Consider the following 23,859-nt stretch of genomic DNA (forward strand, 5'->3'; position numbering starts at 1 on the left):
TGTAAAGGCCAGAACACAACATTTTTTTACAAATCTTCCTAGCAAATATACCGTGTTCTTTCATTCATACATAATAAAACATTAGATTTCATGAAGGTGATCCATGAATCATTTTTTGCTCTTTACTTTGACCATTTGCAAGTACCTACTGCTATTTTTGTAAGTGCTTTACTTTCACTTTACTTTCATTAAAAAACCCTACCGCCATTCAAAATCTGGATGTCATGAAGATGACCGATATCTTTTATTCTTCATCCTGACTTAGTTATGAGATCCTACCTTCTTCTCTGCCTTCTGCTTGGTGAGCGGAGTGGGAGACACCTTTTCGTACTTCTCAAGGACTGGCCTCTCGTAGTCATCCACAAACTCGGGCTCCACCTTTAGCTTGAGTTCCTCAGCCTTTGCTAACCTCGCCTTCTCCTTGGCGGCTCTCTCTTCCGGAGTGACTTTCTAAATAACGCAGCAATTTAAAAATATTAGTTTACTTCAAAAAAGTGAAAAAATATTGTAATTTTCGATCATTTGATAATTGCGTAAAAAGCCACAACGGCTTTTACGCAATAAAATATGAAAATAAGCAAAATTTTGGACCAATATTAAATTTGCACAGTTAGAATCGGTCTTAAGAAAAATGATGAAATTAGAAAAGGTATAGAAGATTAATTCAATTAAAGTCAACATTTTCAAAAATGATTAATAAGTCAGGAATAGAGTTTAAGACTTGATCGTTCAAAACATTATTAGAAAGTAAACCATTAGAAGTAATCATAAATCCAGTACATAAATTTTGGGTGATTTTAAAAAGTTAACATAAAAAGACGTAATAACGAAAATAAGTTATAAAAAACGCAACCATACTCTACCTTTAATAGTTAAACATTTCAATGGAAAATACTTAATACTATGTGGAGAAGAACTTAAGACAGTAAAAGACGAAGAGCACAAGAGTGTAAAAACACATAGAACAGTAAACTGAACTCTAGGTTCACATCTCACCTTTAATTGAACCTTCGTGAAATCATCTCCTACGTATATTTGCGTAACTGGCTGCAAGGTAAAATCATACAATGTTTAGTTTTAAAGTCGTTTCTTCAACTTGTAGAAGAGCAGACAGATTGAAGAGACGCAGACGCCACAAACACGAAGAAGAAAGAGTCGATGATCCAAGACAGGAAGAGAAACATAGAGAAGAAGTGAGGTTAGTCAAACGAAGAGAGACGGTAGAGTATATACAGAAAGCCCTTGTTGCTTGGATTCCTTGTTTCTCGGTCGTGTAGTTTGGATTTTGTAGTATGGAATTCTTCAACATATATTTTTTTTCCTTTCATGTTATTTTGCTGGCTTTTAACACTGACTGCATTCTTGTCCAATTATAGAAAATAATTCGTATATTTTTTTCAATCCGATCTTTTTTAATATTTATTATTTAAGTCTTGCATAATATGATATCTCTGCGCCACATAAATTATATTATATCATAATCTCGTGATATATTTGATATTAGATATTGTTTCAAATTATATTATCGTCGTTCAGCGTTGTTGTTTTTCCTGGCAAAAGTATTCCTTTATTAAATTTGTAATCATTGCTGGTGAATCTGTAAATTGTTGAGTTTTTTTTTTAATATTTGCCTTTTTAGAAAATTTCACTTTTTTAAGTTTACTTTTTTTGTTTCTGGGTAGTTTCCACAAGGAGAAGATAAAATTAAGGTCATCCAGAGAAGTTTGTAGCACAGCCATCAGCAAAGAAAGACTTATCAAAAGCTTTTGATATTTGAAATGGAAATTTGTACATGGTTTAAAAAATAAAACATTTAAAAAATATATAAAATATGCAGTTGGAATGGTCAAATATACAAAAAGGTATAAACTTATAATAAGTCGTATTTAAGCATTATTTTTTTTTAAATTTCAAATAGGAAAAATATTTCTGAGGCCAAATGTATAAAAAATAATACTTACTTACGTTTTAAATACAATATAGATTACGAAAGTTTTTGTTATTTTTTACAAAAATTTGTGCATCGTTATTAACTAGGTAGAAATATTTTATACAAGAAACATGTGATAATTTAGATAACAATAAAGAATGTGTTTTTAATTACAAATTTCAAAATAACAAATAAAAAAAGGATGCAAACATTTTTTATTTACCAGGTATACAAAAGTTTGAACATAGCTTCATTCGTAGGGTAGAAAATGAATTAGAAACATATTGGGAAATATTTTCTGGAAAAATAATTAAAAGTTAAAACATTTTAGAAACATTTCCGAGAGTAGACATTTATAAACTCATGTATGTTTAACATAAGAACATAGTTTGGAAAAAATCAAAGGTGCACTTTTATAAACATAACACCAATTACATATATTGGAGAACATTTAACAGAATGTAAGAGGACACAGTTTCAAACAGATTGTCATAAATACTTCACGAAATAAAAAATAAATTAAATTCATATTTAATATATAATTTAGTTCATATGTATATGTATCACAAAATTTGTTTTTTTTTAATGAAATTTCAGAAAAAATAAAATAATTTTATTTTCGAAATTTTGAAGTAATTTTTATCGGCTAAAGACAAAATAACAATTTTTCATCGTTGTTTATAAGAAGTCTTTTTCTTTCATGTATCGATTTGCTGTAATTGGAAGCACATTTACATGTAGAATATTTTATAACAATTTGCTTGGACCATGTTACGACACTAAAAGAGAGTGGTACAAAATGAGGTGGTACAGACAGTAAGTTGTTTTGTGGTAATTACCGGAATCGGTAGAAGGTCAACATGTTCCAGTGTCATATGGTCGAATTCGGTTTTTTTTTTCAACTTAGCAAATAAAAAATAATATTAATCCATCAGATATTTAAGAAAGGCAAAAAATTTTCAAAATTTGATTAACTTAATACATTAAGAGCTTTGTAAAAAATATTTTTTTGGTTTGCCCAATTTAATATGGAAGATATTTAAAATATTTAATACATATTTTCACAGTTCTGTCTTTGATACTAAGTATCTTATTTCTAAAACAGTGCTATGGAAATCTTAAATTGTTTAATTAAATTTTGCAAATTAACCAATAAAAACATGAAATAATCTAATTTACATTTAGAATGTTTTCGGATACAAATTTTCATAAACTATTAAAGTTAACTTTTTATATTTTTTAGAAATCCCGTCCATTGTCTTTTTAATTTACTTCGAGGGACATGCTCTGAAAGTATTTAATATTTACCGTAGCGTGTTTAAGCTGAACTTTTTCTATCTTGTCCTCGAGTTTGACTGGGGATTTAGCCTGTTCAGAACACCCAACAGATAAAAATCCAATTAGTTTCATCCATACCACCAATTCCAAAGCATGACACAAAACGACAACTCTTGGCGATCGCAGAGCGGCCAGTTTATTTAAACTTACCGTAACAAAACAAAATAACTAATTACAATTCAGAAACAATGCTTAAGATGTTTCCAATCAACTGCTTAGCAGAACACACCCCATTTGGTGTAATTCATTTTATTTTTTACAATGCAAACAAAAGATAGTATTAATAATTAAAGTAACAATAATATTAGTAGTGGCAGTAGGCCATTTAAAAAAATCATGGACATAATTAAACATCTATAAACGCAAATTAAACTTAGGTTATAAATGATAATACAACTATTAAAATTTACGTTTACCAACCATACCATAGTTTCCAAAGTAACTACTTTGCTTGCTGAGGTTCTTACAAGAAAATAAATATATTTTTGATGATAAAATCGTGTTTTAACTCCAAAATTGAGCTTTTGCAGCCGGAGATCTGTTTGACGAGAGATAATTTCTATAAAAACATTGAATATTTACCGTAGCTTTTTTGAGTGCGACCTGTTCCACCTTCTCCTCGACCATCAGCCCCGTTTTGCTAACTGCCAACTTTTGACTCTCGACCTGTTCAAAACACCCAAAAGATAAAAACAATCACAGAAAGGCAGAACATTGGTTAGCAAAAGCCTGTTAGCGTTTAATTTTTTAATTCTTGACAAAAATTGAGTTTAAAGAGTTTTGTGTGTGGTATGAATTAAGTTTCTCAAGAAACATTTTGCGTTTTTACTTTTTTGGCATTAAGACGTGTTGCGCTTTCTACTCCATATCGATCAAACATTTCAGAGAGCCTTGCAGTATCTACAAAGATGATAAACATCACAAGACTGTCCGCAACGCTGGTTCAAGAAGAAGTATCCGTAATACGGCTTTTTATCCTAAAAAAAGTGAGGTATATTTTTAACAAAATTAGTTTGCACGAGTGTGAATCGCATTGATGGTTAGAATTGGTTCAATTATATATTAAATTACACCTTATTCATTGAGGTCTTCAAGTCTTGATCACTGCAACTGCTGATTGCTTGATGTCTTGATGCATTTTGTTGATTTTCTAGGCTTCATGACCCCATTTTTTTCTTGCATTCTTTTGTTTGCTTGAATCTTTTCTTCTTATAATATTCTTCCATGGTAATTTTGATGTTTTTGAACTGAACGAAAAATTCAAATGCTTTGTTTTCCCTGATATCCAAATAACACTTGTAGACTGGTCCTTTCAGACAACTTACCAATAAACAAGGAACAAGATCAAGTTTTCTAAAATATTAAAACAGGTAATCTACCAGATAAGTCAGCAGAGATGTGGTATTTACAGAAAACAGATGTTGCAAAACACGTTGCAGGAGACAAACACAAGAAAATTCAAATTGGAAAGATTCAATAGAGAATGAAGAGACAGTAGCAGCAGAATATAAAGACATATAGACGGAAAAAGACAAACAGCTGCAGAAATACATAATGAAGAAGAATATGATTATAATCATTCTGGGTGAGTTTCACACGAATCCAGTTGAGTAGAAAGGACAACGATTGCATAAAAGAGACAAGAAAGACAAGTAGAGATAAAGAATATCTAAAGTATTAAACCAAACAGAAACAATAGAAATTAAAAGTCGGTTGAGAAACGAAAGACGAAAACTTGGGACGACACAAAAAAGCGAGAGAATATTATATTTATTTACATAGTTCAGAAAAACAAATCTCACAGTATTTGAATAACATAATAACCAATCAAGAGTTCGAAAAATTACTACATTCATATGAAAATTTGAAATAGAATCTGTTCACTTTATTCATAAGGAATAAAATTATATATTTTGTATGTTAATGAAAGACTGTAAGATCAAAATATAGGAGAGAACATAAATGACCGTATGATAAAGAAAAAAAAAACTGTAAGAAATAAAAAGTTTTGAAAGATATGCCGAGAAAAAAAATTATTTGATTTTAATGGGGTAGAAAAATTAAATTTCCAAAAATGTGAAAATTCGAGAATCTAATATTTTCAAAAAAAAAATAATAATATATATATTAAATAATAAGAAATTTAAAAACAAATTATTGTAGAAAGGTTTTTTCAATTGAATTTGAAAAATTTGATATTTTAAAAGAAAAATATAAAATGAAAGAGAAGAGAGTAGAATAAAGAAGGATTTGTTGTTTTTTTTAAGTTGGCAGGTACCTTCTTTGTCAGCTTATCCGCCGCAATTTTTCGTTTCCACGCGGGAATACTTTCATCCACGGGTTCGCCATTGGCGGTTACTTCAACTTGGTTCATGGACGTATCCATTACAGATGACTGTGGGCAGTACAACTTATGTTATGTATGTTTATGCAGAATATACACACTCTTACAATCAGAAAATCGTCAAATCAGTGTGTTGAAAATTTTAAAAGCGTCAATAAAGCCTTTCTCATAATTCACCAAGGTTTTAGACAGCCTTACAGAATCACTACATCAGTACAATTATTCACTAAAATTGAACTATCTATCATTTAACAACTTTCCTGGTGATGGAAACCTTTTTGGTTCCGAAACCTTGAATCAGAAAGGAAGAGAAAGTAGAAAATTACTAAGGTCTCTCGAACATGTGTGATGTGTTTCGCTTCCTTTTTAAGCTAAGGATTCGGAAATCCTTGCAGTGTCATCATCGGGACAGTTATTGAATGCTATGGCTGATTTTGCATGATGCATCATCCAACAATGGCCCTGATGGTTAAGATTGTAAGACTATCCAAATCTTTTGATCAAGAAGAGGAGGAACACAAAACGGCTTTTAGAAAAACTGACTAAAATAGGAATTCATTAAGTAGATGTTTATATGAAAGATTACTGGTGATGTTTGAAGAACCAAAAAGATTTCGCAATGAATCAGATATACTTTAAACATTAAAATGAAAATGTTTGGATCTGATATCTCCTTACATACGCTGAAAAGAACAATTAGAAAAATACAATTCACAATTGTTAGTAAAAATCATATAATATTTTAAAAAATGGACGAATTTTGGTAAAAACATAAATTGTACAGTTCACATGTTGAGAAAAGTGATTTTAGTGAAATTATATATATGAGAATAGTTAGATTTCAAATATAATTACATCTTTGAAATAAAATGGAAAAAATAAATATTTTTTACAAAAGAAACTCTACAAAATGTGCAGTTGAAATTGTGTAAAGTATTTAAAAGAAATTAGTTAGGTTTAAAGTAGAAATGAAATGAACAAAAGATTTTTTTAATAAAAGAAACAATTTACAGTAGAACCCATTGATAGTAGTAACATGTTTTCAATAGGTTTGAAAATAAATAAAGTTTCACAATTGTAAAAGAGAAAGGAAAAGGTGTCACAAAATAAACATTTGACAAATTGTAATTGGAATATTTTAGAAAAAGTTAGAATGCTAAATAAATTTTGCTTTCTCATCGATCGTAAGTAAAATTGAATTTCGTAATATTGAGGTTGGGTTTGCTTAAATTTTAGAAATTATTATTACACTAACATACATTGTAAAAATTAACGTTCCTCCGTGGTAACAATCAAATTATCGTACAATTATTGCGCAATCCAAGATTCTATCTACAATTTTGAAGCCATATATTAAAATTGCAAACATTTTGCTATTATTTCGATAGATGCATCACTTTTTGTAAGAGAAAAAGAGCTACTATACGAGTATTAGATTTTCTTTTACATTTTGTGACTTAGATATTTGTGTGAATAATAGATTTCTCTATACTTTTACAAAAGATTGTTCGCTAGCGTGGAGAATCTTAAGTTACAATTTACTTAATATTAATTTCTTCCAGATGACAGAGTATCCAATAGTCCCTAAATAACAAATAAAATAATTAATCCGTAGATTATCGAAAAGTTTTTGAATCAATCAAATTTAATGTAACCACGATTTATCTTTGAAGAGACGATGTTATGTGTAAAAGATATTCCAGTTCAGAAGACGAAGAACAGTAGTAGGTATGCATAGATCATGCCAGGGAAAATCAGAAAAGAGAAGTCTGAAAAATTCTGACAAATGACATAGATATTTTACAAATCATTACCAGAATAGAAAGTCCATCGTTAAAAGTAAGTTTTCATTTACATTTTTATAAATCGAATCATTCTTATTTGATAATAAGAATATTTCTGGGTCAATTTTCATTGATTTTTGATGTATAAGCCGTGATATGATTTTTCTTCTTTCTACTACTTATGTCAACTTTTCGAACAGCCTTGCAGTGTCATCTGCCACAGAAATCTATCTTGGGCACTGCAAAACTATTAACAAAAATTGGCTTACCAAAAGAGAAATGTAACAGTACTCAAAACGCCAAAAGCAAAAGTAAAAATTAGTACAGAAAATTCAAGCTACAGTTCTGGAAAAGCTTTTTATATTCAATAATTGTTTAGTTGTATGAAGATTGTTTTTGTATTTGCCTCTAAAAACGACTTGTATCCGCGTATAGTGATTTAATGAAATTATATTATGAAAACATACTTTTAATTTGGTGAGATAGAACAACGACGTTTTCAGCAGAAATGGTGCGAACGGAATATAATACGAACAAGTTAACAAGAAGTTGTAGTTTTCAAGAAGACAGACAGTATGTAGAGGAGGCTGTATTTATTGTTTGTATTCCTTGTACCTTTCTACTCCAGGGTCGTGCTACCTTTACGACAGGCTTCAATTTGTCAACTTTTTCAGGTTCTACTTTTCCAGGAACCTCGTTTATCTGACCTTGGATGATTGTAGAAGTCTTGAGATCGTCCTTGGTGTCATGTAGATAATTGGTGTAAAACAATTGTGTAACAAAGTGTTAAGTAATGTTCATATTATTAGGTTTAGGTTATGGGAAAATATTTGTTAGGTGGGTTGGAATGGATAAGAAGACTTTCAACAATTTCATAAAATAATCACAATAAAGTTTTGTTACATATTTGTCATAGAGAGCTTCTCTAATACTCTAAGATTCTTGTATTGGAGACCAAATGCTTTGAATCTTAATGCGGAAAGAACAAACGAATGCTTTAAGTGTGTACACCTATTAATATATAATAATATTAGAGCCGGAAAGGCAAAAGGGCATAAGCGACAATTTAGTAAAAATAATATTAAATATACAGTTTTGATCAGACAAAAATTCTAATCAAAACAGTGAGATTAACAATTTTTTTACTAAATTTTCACTTACGTCCTTTTGCCTTTCCGGCATCGATATATATACTGTGTTCCTCGCTCATACCGTGAAACTTTGGGGGGTTGGTAATTATGATAACCTAAATACAAATTCTAATAAAGTTTTTAAAGCAAAGCAGTTCTAATAATCCAAAAAAAATTGTAGTGTAATCGTAGCTTTACTTTTTTTCAATGCACGATATGCGTTAAGTACAAGCAGCGGTTATTCATTTTAAAACATGTTCCAATTATCCAAACGACCGAGCGTGAAGAAATAATATTTATAAAGGTGTGTTTAAACGAACGTTTTATAAACTGAAAAAAAAAACTAGAAACTAATCATAGCTTTTTTTTTGACACTAATGATTTTTGTTAAATTTGTCATGAAATCACGCCCACAAAGTTTCGCGGTACGAGCGCCGAAAATTGTATATAATATCATAGAATCGTTATGAATTTTAAATAACCAAGTACAAGCACTCAACTTGCTTTAAATTATTTTGACTCATTCCTTTCTGTCTATTTAAATAAGTTTTTAAGAAAGCGTTTTCAAAATATTACTTTTAAAAATTCGCTCATGAATACTTTTCTTGATAAAATAAAAAATATAGTATACCTTTCTTTCGGCATTCTGAACAACAGAAGTTCTTCTGCTTTCTGTCTTTCCATCAGCCGTAGTCTGAAATAATTTATTTTAGGTTAGGTTAGGTTGTTTGTCTATTTTGTCGTTTTTACTGAACTTATAGTATAATCATATCTAGTCACAAGACAACAAGTTATTATAAATAATATATATATATATTTGTTTTTGTGTTAGTTACCGTGGTTTCTGTTGTAGCAACGGAAGTGCGTCTACTTTCGCTCTGAAAATATAAACAAAGGTTTCGTGCAATTATATTACAATAAAAATAGGATTCTTCAATAAAAAATATTAAGCACATAACAAAAACATGATAAAACTGTTATTTGGAATTTTCGTCAAAGTTTGCACATATTTTTATCATATTTATGCAGAAGTTCTGGGACTAACTAACATATTAATCATATTCCTAATAAAAAAGGATTCTTCAATAAAAATACTAAGCACGAAAAAAAACATGATAAAACTGTTATTGGGAATTTTCGGCAAACTTTGCACACGTTTTTTTATAATTTTTAATGCAGAAATTCTGGGATTAACTACCATAATAATGAATACTCCCCATTGCCTAAGATACTAGTGATAATGATAAGATACACTAGCGATGAGAGTAATAATTATAACGAGTCAGTAGACATCTTCATTTTATCACTTAATAAATACAAAATATACTTTTTTGGGCAAATTGGTTATGATTAAAAATAAAAGAAATGTATAGAATTAATAAAATTGTATATAATTTTATACACTATTCCTATTTGAAAGCCCCTAAAAAGTACGCTTATATTTAAATAAATATAGTCCCGGAATAGAACTAACGGATTCTGTATCAGAAATTATAAAGATGATATTTTTCAATGTTGTTCGAAATTAATTTAAAAATTGACCATGAAAAAAAAAATTAATCATACGTATCTCAAATTTATTACAAAATCATACATTGTTTCTGATTGTAGAGGTACATGGTAAAACACACACTATCTTTTGGTATAAATAATTAATTAAAAATATATACAGCTTCGACAGCCGTATTTAACTGCAAAGTATTAACTGTATTTAACTTTCAAAGTTAATTAATACATTTTCCTGGTTAAAATGCATCACTTTCCAATATTCTACCATACGTAACTATGAAATACCAATCAAAATCGTGGGTACACGACAAAAACGCAATGTACAAACTTTGAGAAAAATTTCATTTTACAATTTGTTTCGTTTATGATGACCAGTTTTCAAACTAGGTTACAGAGAAATTAAACATTGAGAAAAATAGATTAATTGAAGAAAATACCATATTTTAAAGCAATACATTTATTTACACTCTGGACTAATTTCGTAATTTCTCTTCCTTTGACAAAATTAAAGTTTCAAAATTTGCAATTATTTCTTAGCAAATTTAGCGGCTTATAATAATATATTTGTTTCAATTAACCTATGTATGGAGAGTTTTAAATGATTTTTGTATTCACAAACAATTTAAATACAGAAATACAAGAATGATGAAAGAAAAGAATTAAAAAAAGCTAATATTGGCTGAGAAATGGGACAATCTGATCAACCAATCGTTAATAGGATAAATGGTCAATTTTTCAGATGTTTTTGTGGACAACCAAGAACAATTTATTAAAAACATAACATGTTTAATTTTTACTATAAATCGCTAGTGTTCTGGAAACATATTTTATACGTTGAAAGTTTCTGTACTTCCTTCGAACGTACTAATTACAATGATAATATATTTCTATCGGCGTACGTTATAATTGCAACACACAAGAAAACAATTTATGTACAAAAAGTTTGTCATTTATAAAGAAGATATATCGTTTCTCTCAGTACAGGAGATATGTTTTGGTTCAAATTAATTTAAATAAAAAACTTTACTTCTTCCCCGGGATATTAATTATATTGAAAAATATGCAACAGTTCTTTTGGCGTCATATCGCCAAGTCTCAAATTTTAGGTGTTGTTTATTATTTTTTCATTTTAATCAGATCTCACATTTCGGGAGATTTAACTGCGCCAGAAAAAAAAGTTTTATATGATATAAAAAAAAAACAAATATTAAAAATATGATAATTTCTGTGTTGGGGAAAAGAGACATAAAACACATAATACATAAAGCGATAAAAAACATATTTATTAACAGATATGATTGTTTGAAAGTTGTTTTTTTTTATTTACAATGATATGTGCGTCGTCGTTTAAAACTGATTTGTGTATTTGTTTTATTTATAATTATTTTTGATTTTTAAAAATTATTTATACCCAAAGCAACTTTTAACCGTTTGATCATATAATCAAATCGTCGATTAGCGCCATTTTGAAATTTAGTTTATAAATTAAAATATATTTTATCAGTCACCTTTAATCGCCAATTCAGCATATCGGCCTTACTTATTTATTTTTGATCATACGCTGAAATGGGCCGAGAGGCACAATTTAACAGGGACAGTTCAGATAAATAGTAAAAAATAGTAATTCCACCCATTGAATGCAGACAGTAAAAAAAGCGATTTAATTAATCTGTGAGAAATCATTCTGAGATAATGTTAATCCGTGAGAAATCATGATCTGTGAAAACATCATAATATGTGAGAAATGTTAACAGTTAACATAATACTTAATTTAAAGTAAATCTTATTTCGTAAGAAATCTTAATATTTGAGAAATGTCAATTTATGCGAAATATTAATCCGTGAGAAATTTTAACCCTCGATCTGAAATAAACCTTATTCTGTAAAAAATCTTAATTTGTGAAAAATCGTAATCCGTGAAATCTTAATCCGTGAGAAATCTCAATCTGTGAGATTTTGTAATAATCGCGAAATAGTTCAGATTCATTTTCTGTACATGTTCTGTTTGTTTTTATTGTTGGTGTCTGTTATTTATTACGAATAACAATAACAGCAAGTCGGCAAGTGATGTAGGTATTTGGTAATGTATGGAACTTTGCTTGTACATAATGCATAGGTATTTATTTACAGGTGCGAGTGTTTTTCTGGTTAATACCTTGACTTCGAGTCGTTGGGCGGACATTGCCGATGCCGTGGCCGTCTTAGAAACCTAGTTTATAAATAAACACATATTTATAAAAATCTGCCAATTACTCCCCATTATTTAAGCTTTCCCTTATGGAATTAGAAAATTCCACGTGTTCCGGTGCTGATGATTATAAAAGGAACCAAAATTTCTCATACCAAATTCAGTTTTGGATTTGATGTCGAAATACCCAACCAAAAATTCAATCAAAAGGTATTGCATATTAAATTTTATAATATTAAAATATAGGCCATAAAATAAACAAATTTTTAATGATTTTAGAGTCAACGTTTGCAATTATTAAATGATGCAATATAAAATCAAAAAAGATTGAAAAGAATTATGGACCGGCTTTAATTTAAATTTTAAAAATATAAATTTAAAAATTCAAAAAAGCAAATGTACACAAAGGACGGGTTGTTTCGGAGAATTTGAACAATTCATCAAATTTCAAAGTTAATTTTCAAGTTCTGTGAAAGATATTTTTAAGTTCTGTTATTATTTCAGTTCTGTCAAGCAACTAGCCTATAATGATATATAAACAGAATTTGAATAGGACTTTCACGGAACCCGTAAATGAACGTTGAAATTTGATGAATTATTCAAATTCTCCGAAACAACCCGTCCATAATAATGTTCTTTGGTACAACAATTTCATAAGCTTTTCTGTGGTCTAGAAAATCGAAATCGAACAATTGATGAAATCTAATAAAAAACCCTTTCTTTAAAATCGAAAAAAAATATATATTTGTTAAAGAAAATATAAATACCTTTTCCTCCTTTGTCTTGGTGATAGCTGTAGGAGAAATCTTCTCATACTTTTCAAGAACTGGTCTCTCGTAGTCGTCCACGAACTCTGGTTCAGGCTCCTAAGAAGAATCAGTAAAACAATGTTAATTAACTAATTAACTCAAAATTAAACGATAGCAATTTCATCCGCTCGGCATGCAAGAAAGGCTTTTTCGCTGATATCGTGCTGAAAGAAAGAGGCATTAGAAAACAGTAATGCTGTGGTGTTTCACGAAAATTCTAATGTAAAAAACAAGACATTTGAAAGGTCCTCGTTAAACAATGATTGTAAGACATTTTCAAACTTCCACCAAATTGTGATTAGCTCACAAACATAACAACGTGACAGCTGTGCTCATCAAAATGTGTTAAAAAGTTTAAATTGACCCAGAATCTGCATTTAACAAACACCTTTCAAATGTCAAACAAACACAATGGCGCTGATTGCCATTATTTGATCACAGTGTAACATTCGATTTTCTGCGAACACCCCAACATAAATATGTTTGTAGATAAAGCATGCTGTGGAAAGTAAGAATGCAGAAAATAGAACATATTACAGAGAGAGATTTTTTAAAATTCAATCGTAGTAATAATCTGCTGAAAAATCTGTAAACCAAATATTAATTCATGCCTTTTTTTGTTGCATTTTACATTTTTTTTAACTTCGACGACCTTACAATTATTAGTTTTCTTTTTTTCTGGTTTAGTGTATTTTTTATTATACGTGTTTTGAATGTTCTGTAAATAGAGTTGTGTAGATTTGATTAATTATAAGCAATTGCGGCATTTAATAAGAAGCTGTTATGTTTTAAATTATCAAAGAAAATACATTTTTTAACAATTTTAAAAAGTATCCATTAGAAAAGACAAGAATTGTGAAGCTTGCAACATTTTTTTTTAAATATTTAATTGCAGTATTTTGCAGAAAAGGCAACTTGTTCCGATTTTTTCACTTGGATACACTGAATCAAATCACTGAAAAAATAAACCAATTCAAGTGTGTTGTGTGCATGTCCATATGCAAGAAGAAAGGTCTATTTTTCCTTACTTTTAGTGAAAAGATTTGTAATCAATCTCATTGCATTACAATTCTAGCGGTTTTCCGTTCAGTGATTCGAATTAATTTTGTTTTGAATGTATACCTTCAGAGCGGAAACAGATTTAGCAACTGGCTTCGCCTCTTCTGCCCTAGGCGTCACCTCGTTCTGCTTCTTTTCCGTTATAGTCGGAGTAGTCTCAAGTTCGTCCACCGTCTTAGGACGATCATCCTGACATTGTTAATTACAATAATTATTTGTTAGAACAACAAAATGTTAGATTACAAATGCAATTATAGTGTAAATAAGCATTGACTCTAATGTATGTAAGTCACAAGAATTTCTATAAGGGGCGGTTTTTTTAACTGCCCCTCATACTGGATATCGTTGTTATTCAAAGATTGGTGCCATTTTGAAGATTTTGACATATGAAAGGTCCCAGAAAAACGTCAATTTTCACTTTGTAAAATTTGGTCAATTGTTAAAAAAATCAAAATAGATCTCTAATCGTCGAATTGTGACAGTGTCAAACAAAATTTAACCATTGAAAAAATTAAAAATAATTGTATTTTTGACCGTTAGTGAAAGATATCCACTCATAATTATCTAAACGTTCACTGGAATGGCTTGACTTGAGAAGTTAAATATTTGGATGTTTTTTATTTAACGTAAATTTTGTTACTTTTTACCTTTTTAATTTCACCCTTTTCAAGTACTGCTTTTTTGGCAATGGGTGTGGGTGATATCTTTTCGTATTTCTCCAACTTTGGTTTCTCGTAATCGTCGACAAACACGGGAGTCTCTTCAGGCTAGATAGATTTTAGTAAGCAATTGACAAAAATACTACATTAGTTATTTTATCTACAACACCACATACTATTTTTAAGTCTTCATTCTTATTTTTTCTAAGGATCCGTTCTCTTCATAATTTTCCGTTCAATTTTTAAGCTTTATATTTTCTCTTTCTTCATTAGTTTTCTTTTAAATGTTATATGTTTATCATACTATAAATCAAAACACATCATTTTCATTCATTCACCTATTGGACATGCTTACACAATTTCAATCATCATGTCGTTATCTTTATTTGTTTAATCAATATAGTTTTTGTTTTTAGTGAAATTGTGGTTGTTTAGTGATAGTGTACGTATTTTACCTTATTGTCCTTATTTTGTGTTCGTGTTTTGAGTGTTGGTGTGTTGTGTGGTTTGGTGAAACGTGAATTTTGTGAAGGTGTTTTTTGTGATGGTTCGCTCTCCTCACTTTCAGAATTAACATCTTTTTCATATTTGACGTTGTCGGCCTGAATTCAAGAAATATTTGAAAAATTATAGCCCATTCAGAACGTTTTAGCATTGTTTTTATATTTTTTAATTATTTGTTAGTGAGAGTGTATTTGTGTTTGATATATTTTGTGTGTGTATATGTTATGTTTACCTGTGGGTGTGTTGTTTTAATTTTCATTTCAAACGTTTCTTTCTCACTCTCCTCAATATCTGTCTCACTTTCATAGTCACTTTCGATTTCCTAAACATTTATTGAATGTATGTTTAGTAACACTATATAAAATATTTCACAATTTTCAAAAAGTTTTTTTTCAATCATCTTTATTTACTTAAAAATCTTTTGTATTCGATAATATTGCAAAAAAAGTTTTCCAAAGCAAATTTTGAATTCGACAATCAAAAAATTTTTACATTTAATAAAGACGATGAAGCAACTTCATGAATGACTATACAAATTAGGTGTAAATAACATAAAAAGCAAGCTGCGATGTATGTTTGTATCAATGTATGGAATATTTTTGTGTGTGGAAAATGTAAAAAAAAATTAATCAATAATTTTATGAATTCCTACATTTTTAAATTTAATTGGAATGAAGGGTTTTTTACTTGATTTTTATTTGCTTTACAACGCACGTCACGCTCATACCGCGAAACATCGAGGGGTGAATTTTAAAAGTTGTTTACCAAAGTCCCAGCTACCAACCGTCTGGGACCGGTGAGGTGGGGAAGGAGATATGGGAGAGAAAGGTTGGGGAGTATCTGGTTATTCAAATCTGGTCATCAAACAAGTCTAAAACCATTTCAAGCAACGTTTAAATTTTGAATGGTGGTATTACACCAGAGCGAAACTGAGAGTATCTTCCACTATATAGAGTAAATATACTTTTTTTAAATTAATAATTTGTGAAATAACACAAACTAATCAAATAAAATTTACTTGCGCACGCCGGAATTTGAACCCGTGACCTCCGGCTTACTAGCCAAGAGATCGTTACCCCTTGATCACGGAGGTACTTGCTTGAAATGGCTTTAGCCTTGTTTGGTAACCAGATCTGAATTGCCAGGTATGTCCCTACCTTCATCTTACTCATCTCCTTTCTTTCTCCACCCCCTCCACCTTCACAACATACCCCATTTGGGGATTCCACAGTCACACTGGGAGTTCGGGCTGTTCTGTGGTGGTTAGATTTTCACGATTGTTTTCTAAACATTCGCAGTATGAACATAAACCGCGATGAATAAAGACAAGTTTTTTTACTGTTATTGTTTTTGTTACTGTATTGTAGTGCTTGTACCTTCTTCTTTTCTTTAACACTTCCTCTCTTTTCAATAGGTGTTGGAGTGATCTTCTCGTACTTCTCAAGAACTGGTCTCTCGTAGTCGTCTACGAACTCGGGTTCAGGTTCCTTCGATAGAACGGGTAGACAGAAACATTGAAAGTTAGTTACAACACATAGTTAGGTACAAGTAAAGCGACATATATAAGCGGTTAAACGACAATTACCCTCTGGACCCAAAACTCAGAATGGGAGTAAAAATTACTCCCTACACGGAGAAAATGAGTGTTCCTAATTTATTAAGAATCTCTTCAAATCATTCTTAATCCGGTTAAAAACGGGATTGCAGACCCTTAACGAATGAAAACCCAAGAAACTTTTAGAAAAATACGATTGTATTATCACAATGTCGGAACACTTGTTCTTAAAAATACTTGTTTTTCGCATTTCCTCATTATATATTAGGAATATACTAAAATTATCAGGAAACGGAATGCAATCCCGCTTTAACCGGATTACAAATAATTTGAGGATTTTCTTAATAAATTTACAAAACTCAACTTTGTCCGTGGAACACACCAAACAATCCAACTAATTTAACCTGACCTTTTTTGACCTAACCTCACTTCTAGTAAATTATTGTCATGTCATAGGCATAGTAATATAAAATGTAAATCACAGGTTTTAGACATATGTAACTAAGAAATAATTTGAGATTTTCACGACCATAAGTTTTACTGTGCCTAATTTAAGGTTCTTGTGCCAAGTTGCGCTTCACATCTTCATGATGATGAACACTGCAACACTGTCCGAAACGTTGATTAAAGAAGGAGGAAGCGCAACACGACATAATAACCCAAAAATTAAGCACGATAGCGTCATGTAGGTAATGTTATTTATGACTACGTTTCAGATTAACATTTCAGCAATATTTTTGTTAACTAAACATCATATTTGTTCTCTTTGACCTCACAGCTTCAAAAACTATATATTTCACAAATTTTAAATTCTTTAGAATAAGGAAGTTGAGTGAAAAATATTTTGACTTATAAAAAATATGTTCATGTAGATCAAAAAATATCGATTCTAAATATATAATTATATTTCTATATTATTATTCTTAGAATTAGTTAAACGTTCTTGAAAAAGCATTCAATAGCAATAGACTGTATACGCTCCACGATTGGTCGAAAGAATTCTGTCGTCACATGTGTCGTGACTCGTACGTACAACGGAACACCTATGGTGCATCTCTTTCTATTACATGAGAGATGGTCGGTTTAGATGAGAGAGGTGTATAGGCCAAAGGTTTATTTGGGTTTGTCAAATATATGTACGTATTTGTTATTATTATTATATGAAATGGATTTCTAAAGATACATATTCGTATAGTGCTTTATAATAATATGTTGTTTATTGCATAACTTAGATGTTTTTATTATTATACATGTCACATAGCATAATGATACACTTCAGGCCGCCGGCCGCTCAGAAAAGTCTCACAGTGAACTGGGCTGTAAACCGTTATTTTACTTTTGGTCTCTACTTTTCTGCGCGGTGGTCCTGAATTCGCGCGGGGAACGTCAACAAGTAGCGACGGCAATACCGTACCGGGCGTGAAAAGCAAATATTTTAACTTAAAATATTAATTTAACTATCAAATCTTAATCAATTTTCTTTTTTTTTAATAACATCAATTATAATAGACGGTTAACATTGGTAAAAAAATTACTGGAATTCCTTGTTGAAGAATTAAAATTTTTTCCATACATAATGCTTAAGCGACGTGGTTTTCACAGTTCTAATGACGTCACACCACACCCCGCCTGTTACCGCTCGGATTCCGCTCGTTTTGGCGGGCTTAATAAAATTTAAACTTTGAGAATTAATTTAACTATGAAAACAAACTTAAAAAAAAAAAAAAAAAATACCAGTATTTAAGTTTGAATGCGAACATTGATAAAAAAAATAAAAAAATGGACTCAACTTCCTTATTCCTGAACATTTTTGCATCTTAGGAAACGATATTGCAGATTGATCCAACCTTATCATGGCTATTATAAATCTCATGGAACCCACAGACATTTTGTGCAGAGTTCTGGCACAATGTCTTTATCGTAGTGGTCAAATTTTAGGCAATCCAAATAACCATTTTATGCCTTGATACAAAAGACTATCACCTAATAAAACCAAATACCTAAAAAATACATGTTTGTTTTAAAACCATTGAAGCCGTTCTGTTAAAACGCTAGTGCATTTGTCCTCATTTTGGAAAAGAAAATCATTGATTATTGTGTGAACATTACAGAAATGGTGTAAGATCTAATATGTGCGTAAATAAGTTGTGTGAGTCATTCAATTTCATTCCTGTGAATAAGCTTTTGTAATGCCAGTGTTTACGTCACTAAATGTAATTTATTCTCAAAACCTTTCAATTTAATAACAGTTTATCGGACTATTTTGATGTATTTTAGGATATGTGAGATTTCGGTGTAGTGTATATTTAGAGTTACTAACATAAAACATAAGAAAGATGTATTAGGTAGGCGACACATTACGCTATTCGCATCATGGCTTGGTCTATTTCAAGCCACGAAAATATAGCGCGCTTAAAGCGTTGTCTGTGACAGCCTTAAAGGTATAAATATATGGTGTAGATAATCTTAAGACAAGTTATTTCATAGAATTTGAACAATTCATAAAAATTCAAAGTACATTTTCATGTTCAGTTAATTAAAAAATTAACTCTGTTCTGTTAATTAAGAAATTTGATGAATTATTCAAATTCTGTTCTATTCAAGTTATTTTATTGTATCAGTTATGAAGAGCAACTGGGCTATAATGATAAAATGACAGAACTTGAATATAACTTTCTCAAAACCTTAAAAGTAACGTTGAAATTTGATAGGTTATTCAAATTCTTTGAAATATCCCATCGTAAGATATTATCCTTATTGTTTATCTGCTTATTAACAATAATGAGATATTAATGTAAGATAATAATGTATTTACTTTAAAATGTTAGTTATCTAACCTTATTATAACAATATGTGAAAAGGTGTTATTTGTGGTTTGTATTAAATATCACATATTCATTCCATGTGTTAAATGTGCTAAAAATGCGGTACACTTTAATATGCGGCACACTTTAAGATGCGGTATACTTTAAGATGCGGTACACTTTAAGATGCGGTACCCACTTTATTGTTAATGTGTTGTAATTATAGTTTTTATATTATGCGGAACATTTTAAATGCTTCATGCTGTGTACTGGGTTATCGTAAACATGTTAGTGTTTGTATTGGCTGTGTGTGGTTTGGTTGCGTGTTTAAATAAGCAAGTTATTATAGTTTTAAGGGTGGTTTTGGGACAGACCTTCGCGCTCTTGACACTTCCCTTTTTGACACTAGGGGTTGGTGTCTCCACTCCATTTCTATCCACTTTCTTTTTGTTTTCTTCTTCTACCTTAATACTTGTGGTTTCCTCCTTAAAAGTATGGAAGTCAGTTAGTTACAAGGGATGATTTGTTAAACACGAGAATAACACAACTAAATTTGTTAAACACTGAAGAGATTAACCAATACAAGTGTTTCGTGGGTGTGTACATTTGCGCAAAAAAATCTCATTTACTACATTATTTCTGTTGATATGGGCAAAGTATATTTAATAACTGCTTGTTTGATAGTTTGAGCTGCGTAACATAGATGGCTGTAGTACTATTAACTAATGGAGTTATCCAAGAGATGTCTGTATTGCACAGGTTCCCCCCTTCAGTTCAGAACCGAGGTGGGTTAGCAGTTAGGTCTCTAGCAAATGATAGATTTTGAGAGCACAATAGAGAGGATGTTGGCCTCCAGGTCGTTCTACACACGCGTTCCCAATTAAGAGTTTTTGTTTTAAATAAAGATGAAGTGTCCACTTGTGAAGAAGGTATCTTAATCTTTCGAGTAGACAATCAATTGACCAATTAAGGATAAGGCTCTGGACTAGCAACCCGAAGGTCACGTGTTCAAATCCCGGTACGTGCAAGATAATTTTAGTTAATTTATTTGTATTCCTTCACAATTCATTGATTTAAAGTCTTCACCTTCATCTTCTTCCCATCCCCACAACCTTCAGCATCACAACAACCCCAATTGGGGATGCCATAGTCTTACTGACTCCAAATAGTTTACCTCATGTGGGGTATACAAATTTAAAAAATAATGAGTTCTGTCTGTGGCATAGTAGTCCTAAGGTATTAGATAAATAGATCACACTTCTACGAATTGTTTGTTCAGTGTATAATAAATTACATCGCATGAGAGTTAAATAAGCAAAACAGGAATTTGTGAAATGTTTTTAGGGCAATTTTAAAATGAGTTTTTTTTAAGGAAGTTATACAATTGAAATATCAAAACGATTGGAAAAAACTTTTTACCACCAGTGGCAGCCGTTGTCACTGTTGATTGAAAAATTTAAATTTATTGAATTGGCAATAGATGAAAACAATTTAGTATTTAATTATTGGAAACAATATTAGCGACTTTCAAACGAAAATTTGAAACAGAAAAATCCGAAAAAGGTCGCATCTAGGAATTGAACCCAGCACTTGTCGGGGCTCTGCTCTACCAATGAGCTAATCCGACTCTATCCCCTTCGGTCATATTTAACCGTAACTTCGACTAAGAACTACAAACATTATTATTTATTTATTTTTAATGATTAACTAATGTTTAAAGACAAGGTTTTATGCCTAGCATAAAGGATAACAAATAATTACAAGCAATAATTAGTCGCCTGAAATATCAATACAAATTAAAAATATCCCGGACGGGAATTGAACCCGTACCTTCTGATGTCCGGTCAGGTGCTCTGAAACCACTGAGCTATGTCCGCTTATTTTCAACCCGCCAAATAATTCAATATGTACTAGTACCTCAATCAACAATTACTGATTATTTTATTTTTTCCACTTGTTAACAACCAACTTAATTTTTGTAGGAAAGGCTTTGTTAGTGCAAAAATTTCTAACTAGATGGCGTCGAGACATATTATATCTACATTTGTTGGTGAAATATTTTGAATTGTCAAATATTATTATTTTTAATGATAAACTAAAGTTTATAAGACAAGGTTTTGTGCCTAGCATAAAGGATGTTTACAGATGGAAATTTATAATTATTTAATACAAACATTATCTTAATTTTCGAGGATCGTTAATATTATCTTCAATGATTAAATTACTTTATTTTTTATTTATTATAGGATAGAGAGAAAAGATACAAACAACCATTCAAAAATAAATGAAAATAACCTTTGCTTTTTTCAAAATTCCTTTTCGTATTACAGGAACAGGTTTGTCATTGCGGCCGTTTTCAGTTTCAGCAGTTTTTAGAATTTTTACCTTCGAAATTAGTGAAAAAACAAAGCAGGGATGAAATTAAAAACTAAGTATTAAACACATACATAATAGAAACAAATAGAGATGTGGCATAGAAGCATATCGACTGTCGCCTAGCTATGAGCAAACTTCACGGAGAAAACTTACTGATATAAAATATTGCTAATTTATTAAGAATCTCTTAAAATGTTTCTTAATCCGGTTAAAAACGGGATTGCAGGTCTTTAACGAATGAATCGTTATGTTTTTTAATAAACTTTTAGTAACACGAATATGTTATCACGATGTCGCAACACGTGTTCATAATAATCCTAATATTTTTGCATTGCATCATTGTATATTATAAGGACAAATTTAGGTGCATGAATACGTGTTCTGGTATATTACGAATGTACTAAAAGTTGAACAGGAAACGGCCTGCAATTCCGTTTTTAATTAGATGCGAAGGCGGGTCGCCGTATACTATACGGCCGGTGGCAACAGTAGGTAGATGAATTGCAACTAAATTGGAGCCACTCGCTCAGTCTGGGCCTTTCGGGAAGTTTCGGTCGCACTGTGTTAACGCATAGGCGATAGGCTCGAACCTTCTGGCTAGTTGTCGTAATGTGCCAGACCGACTGCGACGCATTGTCGTAGGTAGGCGAGTAGATACTTGAAGCAGGTAGGTTGCTTTGTTTTGTTTACGATTTCGGCTGCAAGTACGTACTTGCGAGTACGTACCTAAGTAGATCGAGCTACCTATTATTAATGAGTTAATCTGGATTCTTCTTGACGCTACATGCTTTTTGTCTCATAATCCTTCATGGCCCATCTCCGTTGTTTCCTTTATGTATGGTTAAACATTATTCATGTTAAATTATTTTACAGTTTGACAATGATAACTTCACAGGCGGTCAGTAGAGGAACTGAATACGTTTTTTAAATGTCTGTTTGAACAGTGAAACTATGAACAGGGGAACTACGTCGCTAACTGGTTGGGCAACGTGCTGAGACGGGTTAAGATAGGGGCTGTAGGAAGGGATTTATTAAGGCGGGTTTTGAAGAGACTCGGATTATATGAAGGAGGAAAAACAGAAAATGATAATTGTTGTTTTTAAATGAAAAAAAAAACTTTTCAAAAAGTTAAAGGTTTCGGTAATCACGTAGAAGTTTGTGAAAGACTCGAATCGTTGCTTGGAATGGCTTTAGCCATCTTTGGTGACCAGATCTGAATAGTCTGGTTCTTCCCAACCTTCCCTTACAAAATACCCCATATTATTGAGGATGCTAAAATCCCACAGGTTGCAAACTGCTGAACTCTTCTGCGATATTGAGAATTACACAGCATCCCCAGTAAAATTGACTGCAAAGTTAACCTTGTCAAGCTGTCAAACTAGGATTCCATGATAGCATCCTAACAATAAATGATTTTTTTTAAATAAGCATTATGAAAAAAATTGTTTTAATTTTGGATTTTTTTAGAGTTGTAACAAATCTATGTTATGAACTAAAATGTGTTTTATTTAAATGCAAGCATCTGTTTTGCTTTTAAACGATAATTTTGTATAAAACCTACATTATAAAATTATATAGATTTGTGATACATTATTTTATAACAACACGCAAACCGGTTTCGCAGTAACCGCGCTTTCGCTAGGTCAGATATTATAAACCACAGAATCAGAATTTTAGATATTTTTTATGTGTATTTATATTTTTTTAATTTGCCCCAATGAAGGTCCATTTAGATATTATATGCCAAAACCGATTTGGTTTTACAAACCGGTTTCAGTGCAATCGTTTATTGTTTGGCGTGTTCTCATAAAATAGTGTGTACAAACACAATGGCGTTCAATAAATATTTATTACAAAATAAATGCTTGGA

General features: G+C 30.8%; 1 protein-coding gene across 12 annotated transcripts in view; it reads right to left on the minus strand.

Moving 5' to 3' along the window:
• bt (projectin protein bent) overlaps positions 1-23,859 on the minus strand; it is a 278,571-nt gene that overhangs the window by 165,321 nt on the left and 89,391 nt on the right. For 5 of the 12 annotated variants that reach the window (XM_089649279.1, XM_089649280.1, XM_089649272.1 and 2 more), the window contains 10 exons: positions 19,988-20,098; positions 16,631-16,741; positions 14,739-14,858; positions 14,155-14,280; positions 12,991-13,089; positions 12,191-12,244; positions 9,363-9,404; positions 9,158-9,220; positions 3,851-3,934; positions 280-450 (listed from right to left, as the gene is read on the minus strand). In XM_089649279.1, the coding sequence (XP_089505405.1) occupies positions 280-450; positions 3,851-3,934; positions 9,158-9,220; positions 9,363-9,404; positions 12,191-12,244; positions 12,991-13,089; positions 14,155-14,280; positions 14,739-14,858; positions 16,631-16,741; positions 19,988-20,098 (981 nt within the window). The remainder of the gene's footprint in view (positions 1-279; positions 451-3,850; positions 3,935-9,157; positions 9,221-9,362; positions 9,405-12,190; positions 12,245-12,990; positions 13,090-14,154; positions 14,281-14,738; positions 14,859-16,630; positions 16,742-19,987; positions 20,099-23,859) is intronic. The other 7 variants (XM_089649276.1, XM_089649273.1, XM_089649274.1 and 4 more) reach the window with 7 other exon arrangements.

This window comes from Hesperophylax consimilis, chromosome 29 (genome assembly GCF_061612785.1).
Source record: "Hesperophylax consimilis isolate HC1 chromosome 29, BYU_Hcon_1.0, whole genome shotgun sequence".
Classification (NCBI taxonomy): domain Eukaryota; kingdom Metazoa; phylum Arthropoda; class Insecta; order Trichoptera; family Limnephilidae; genus Hesperophylax; species Hesperophylax consimilis.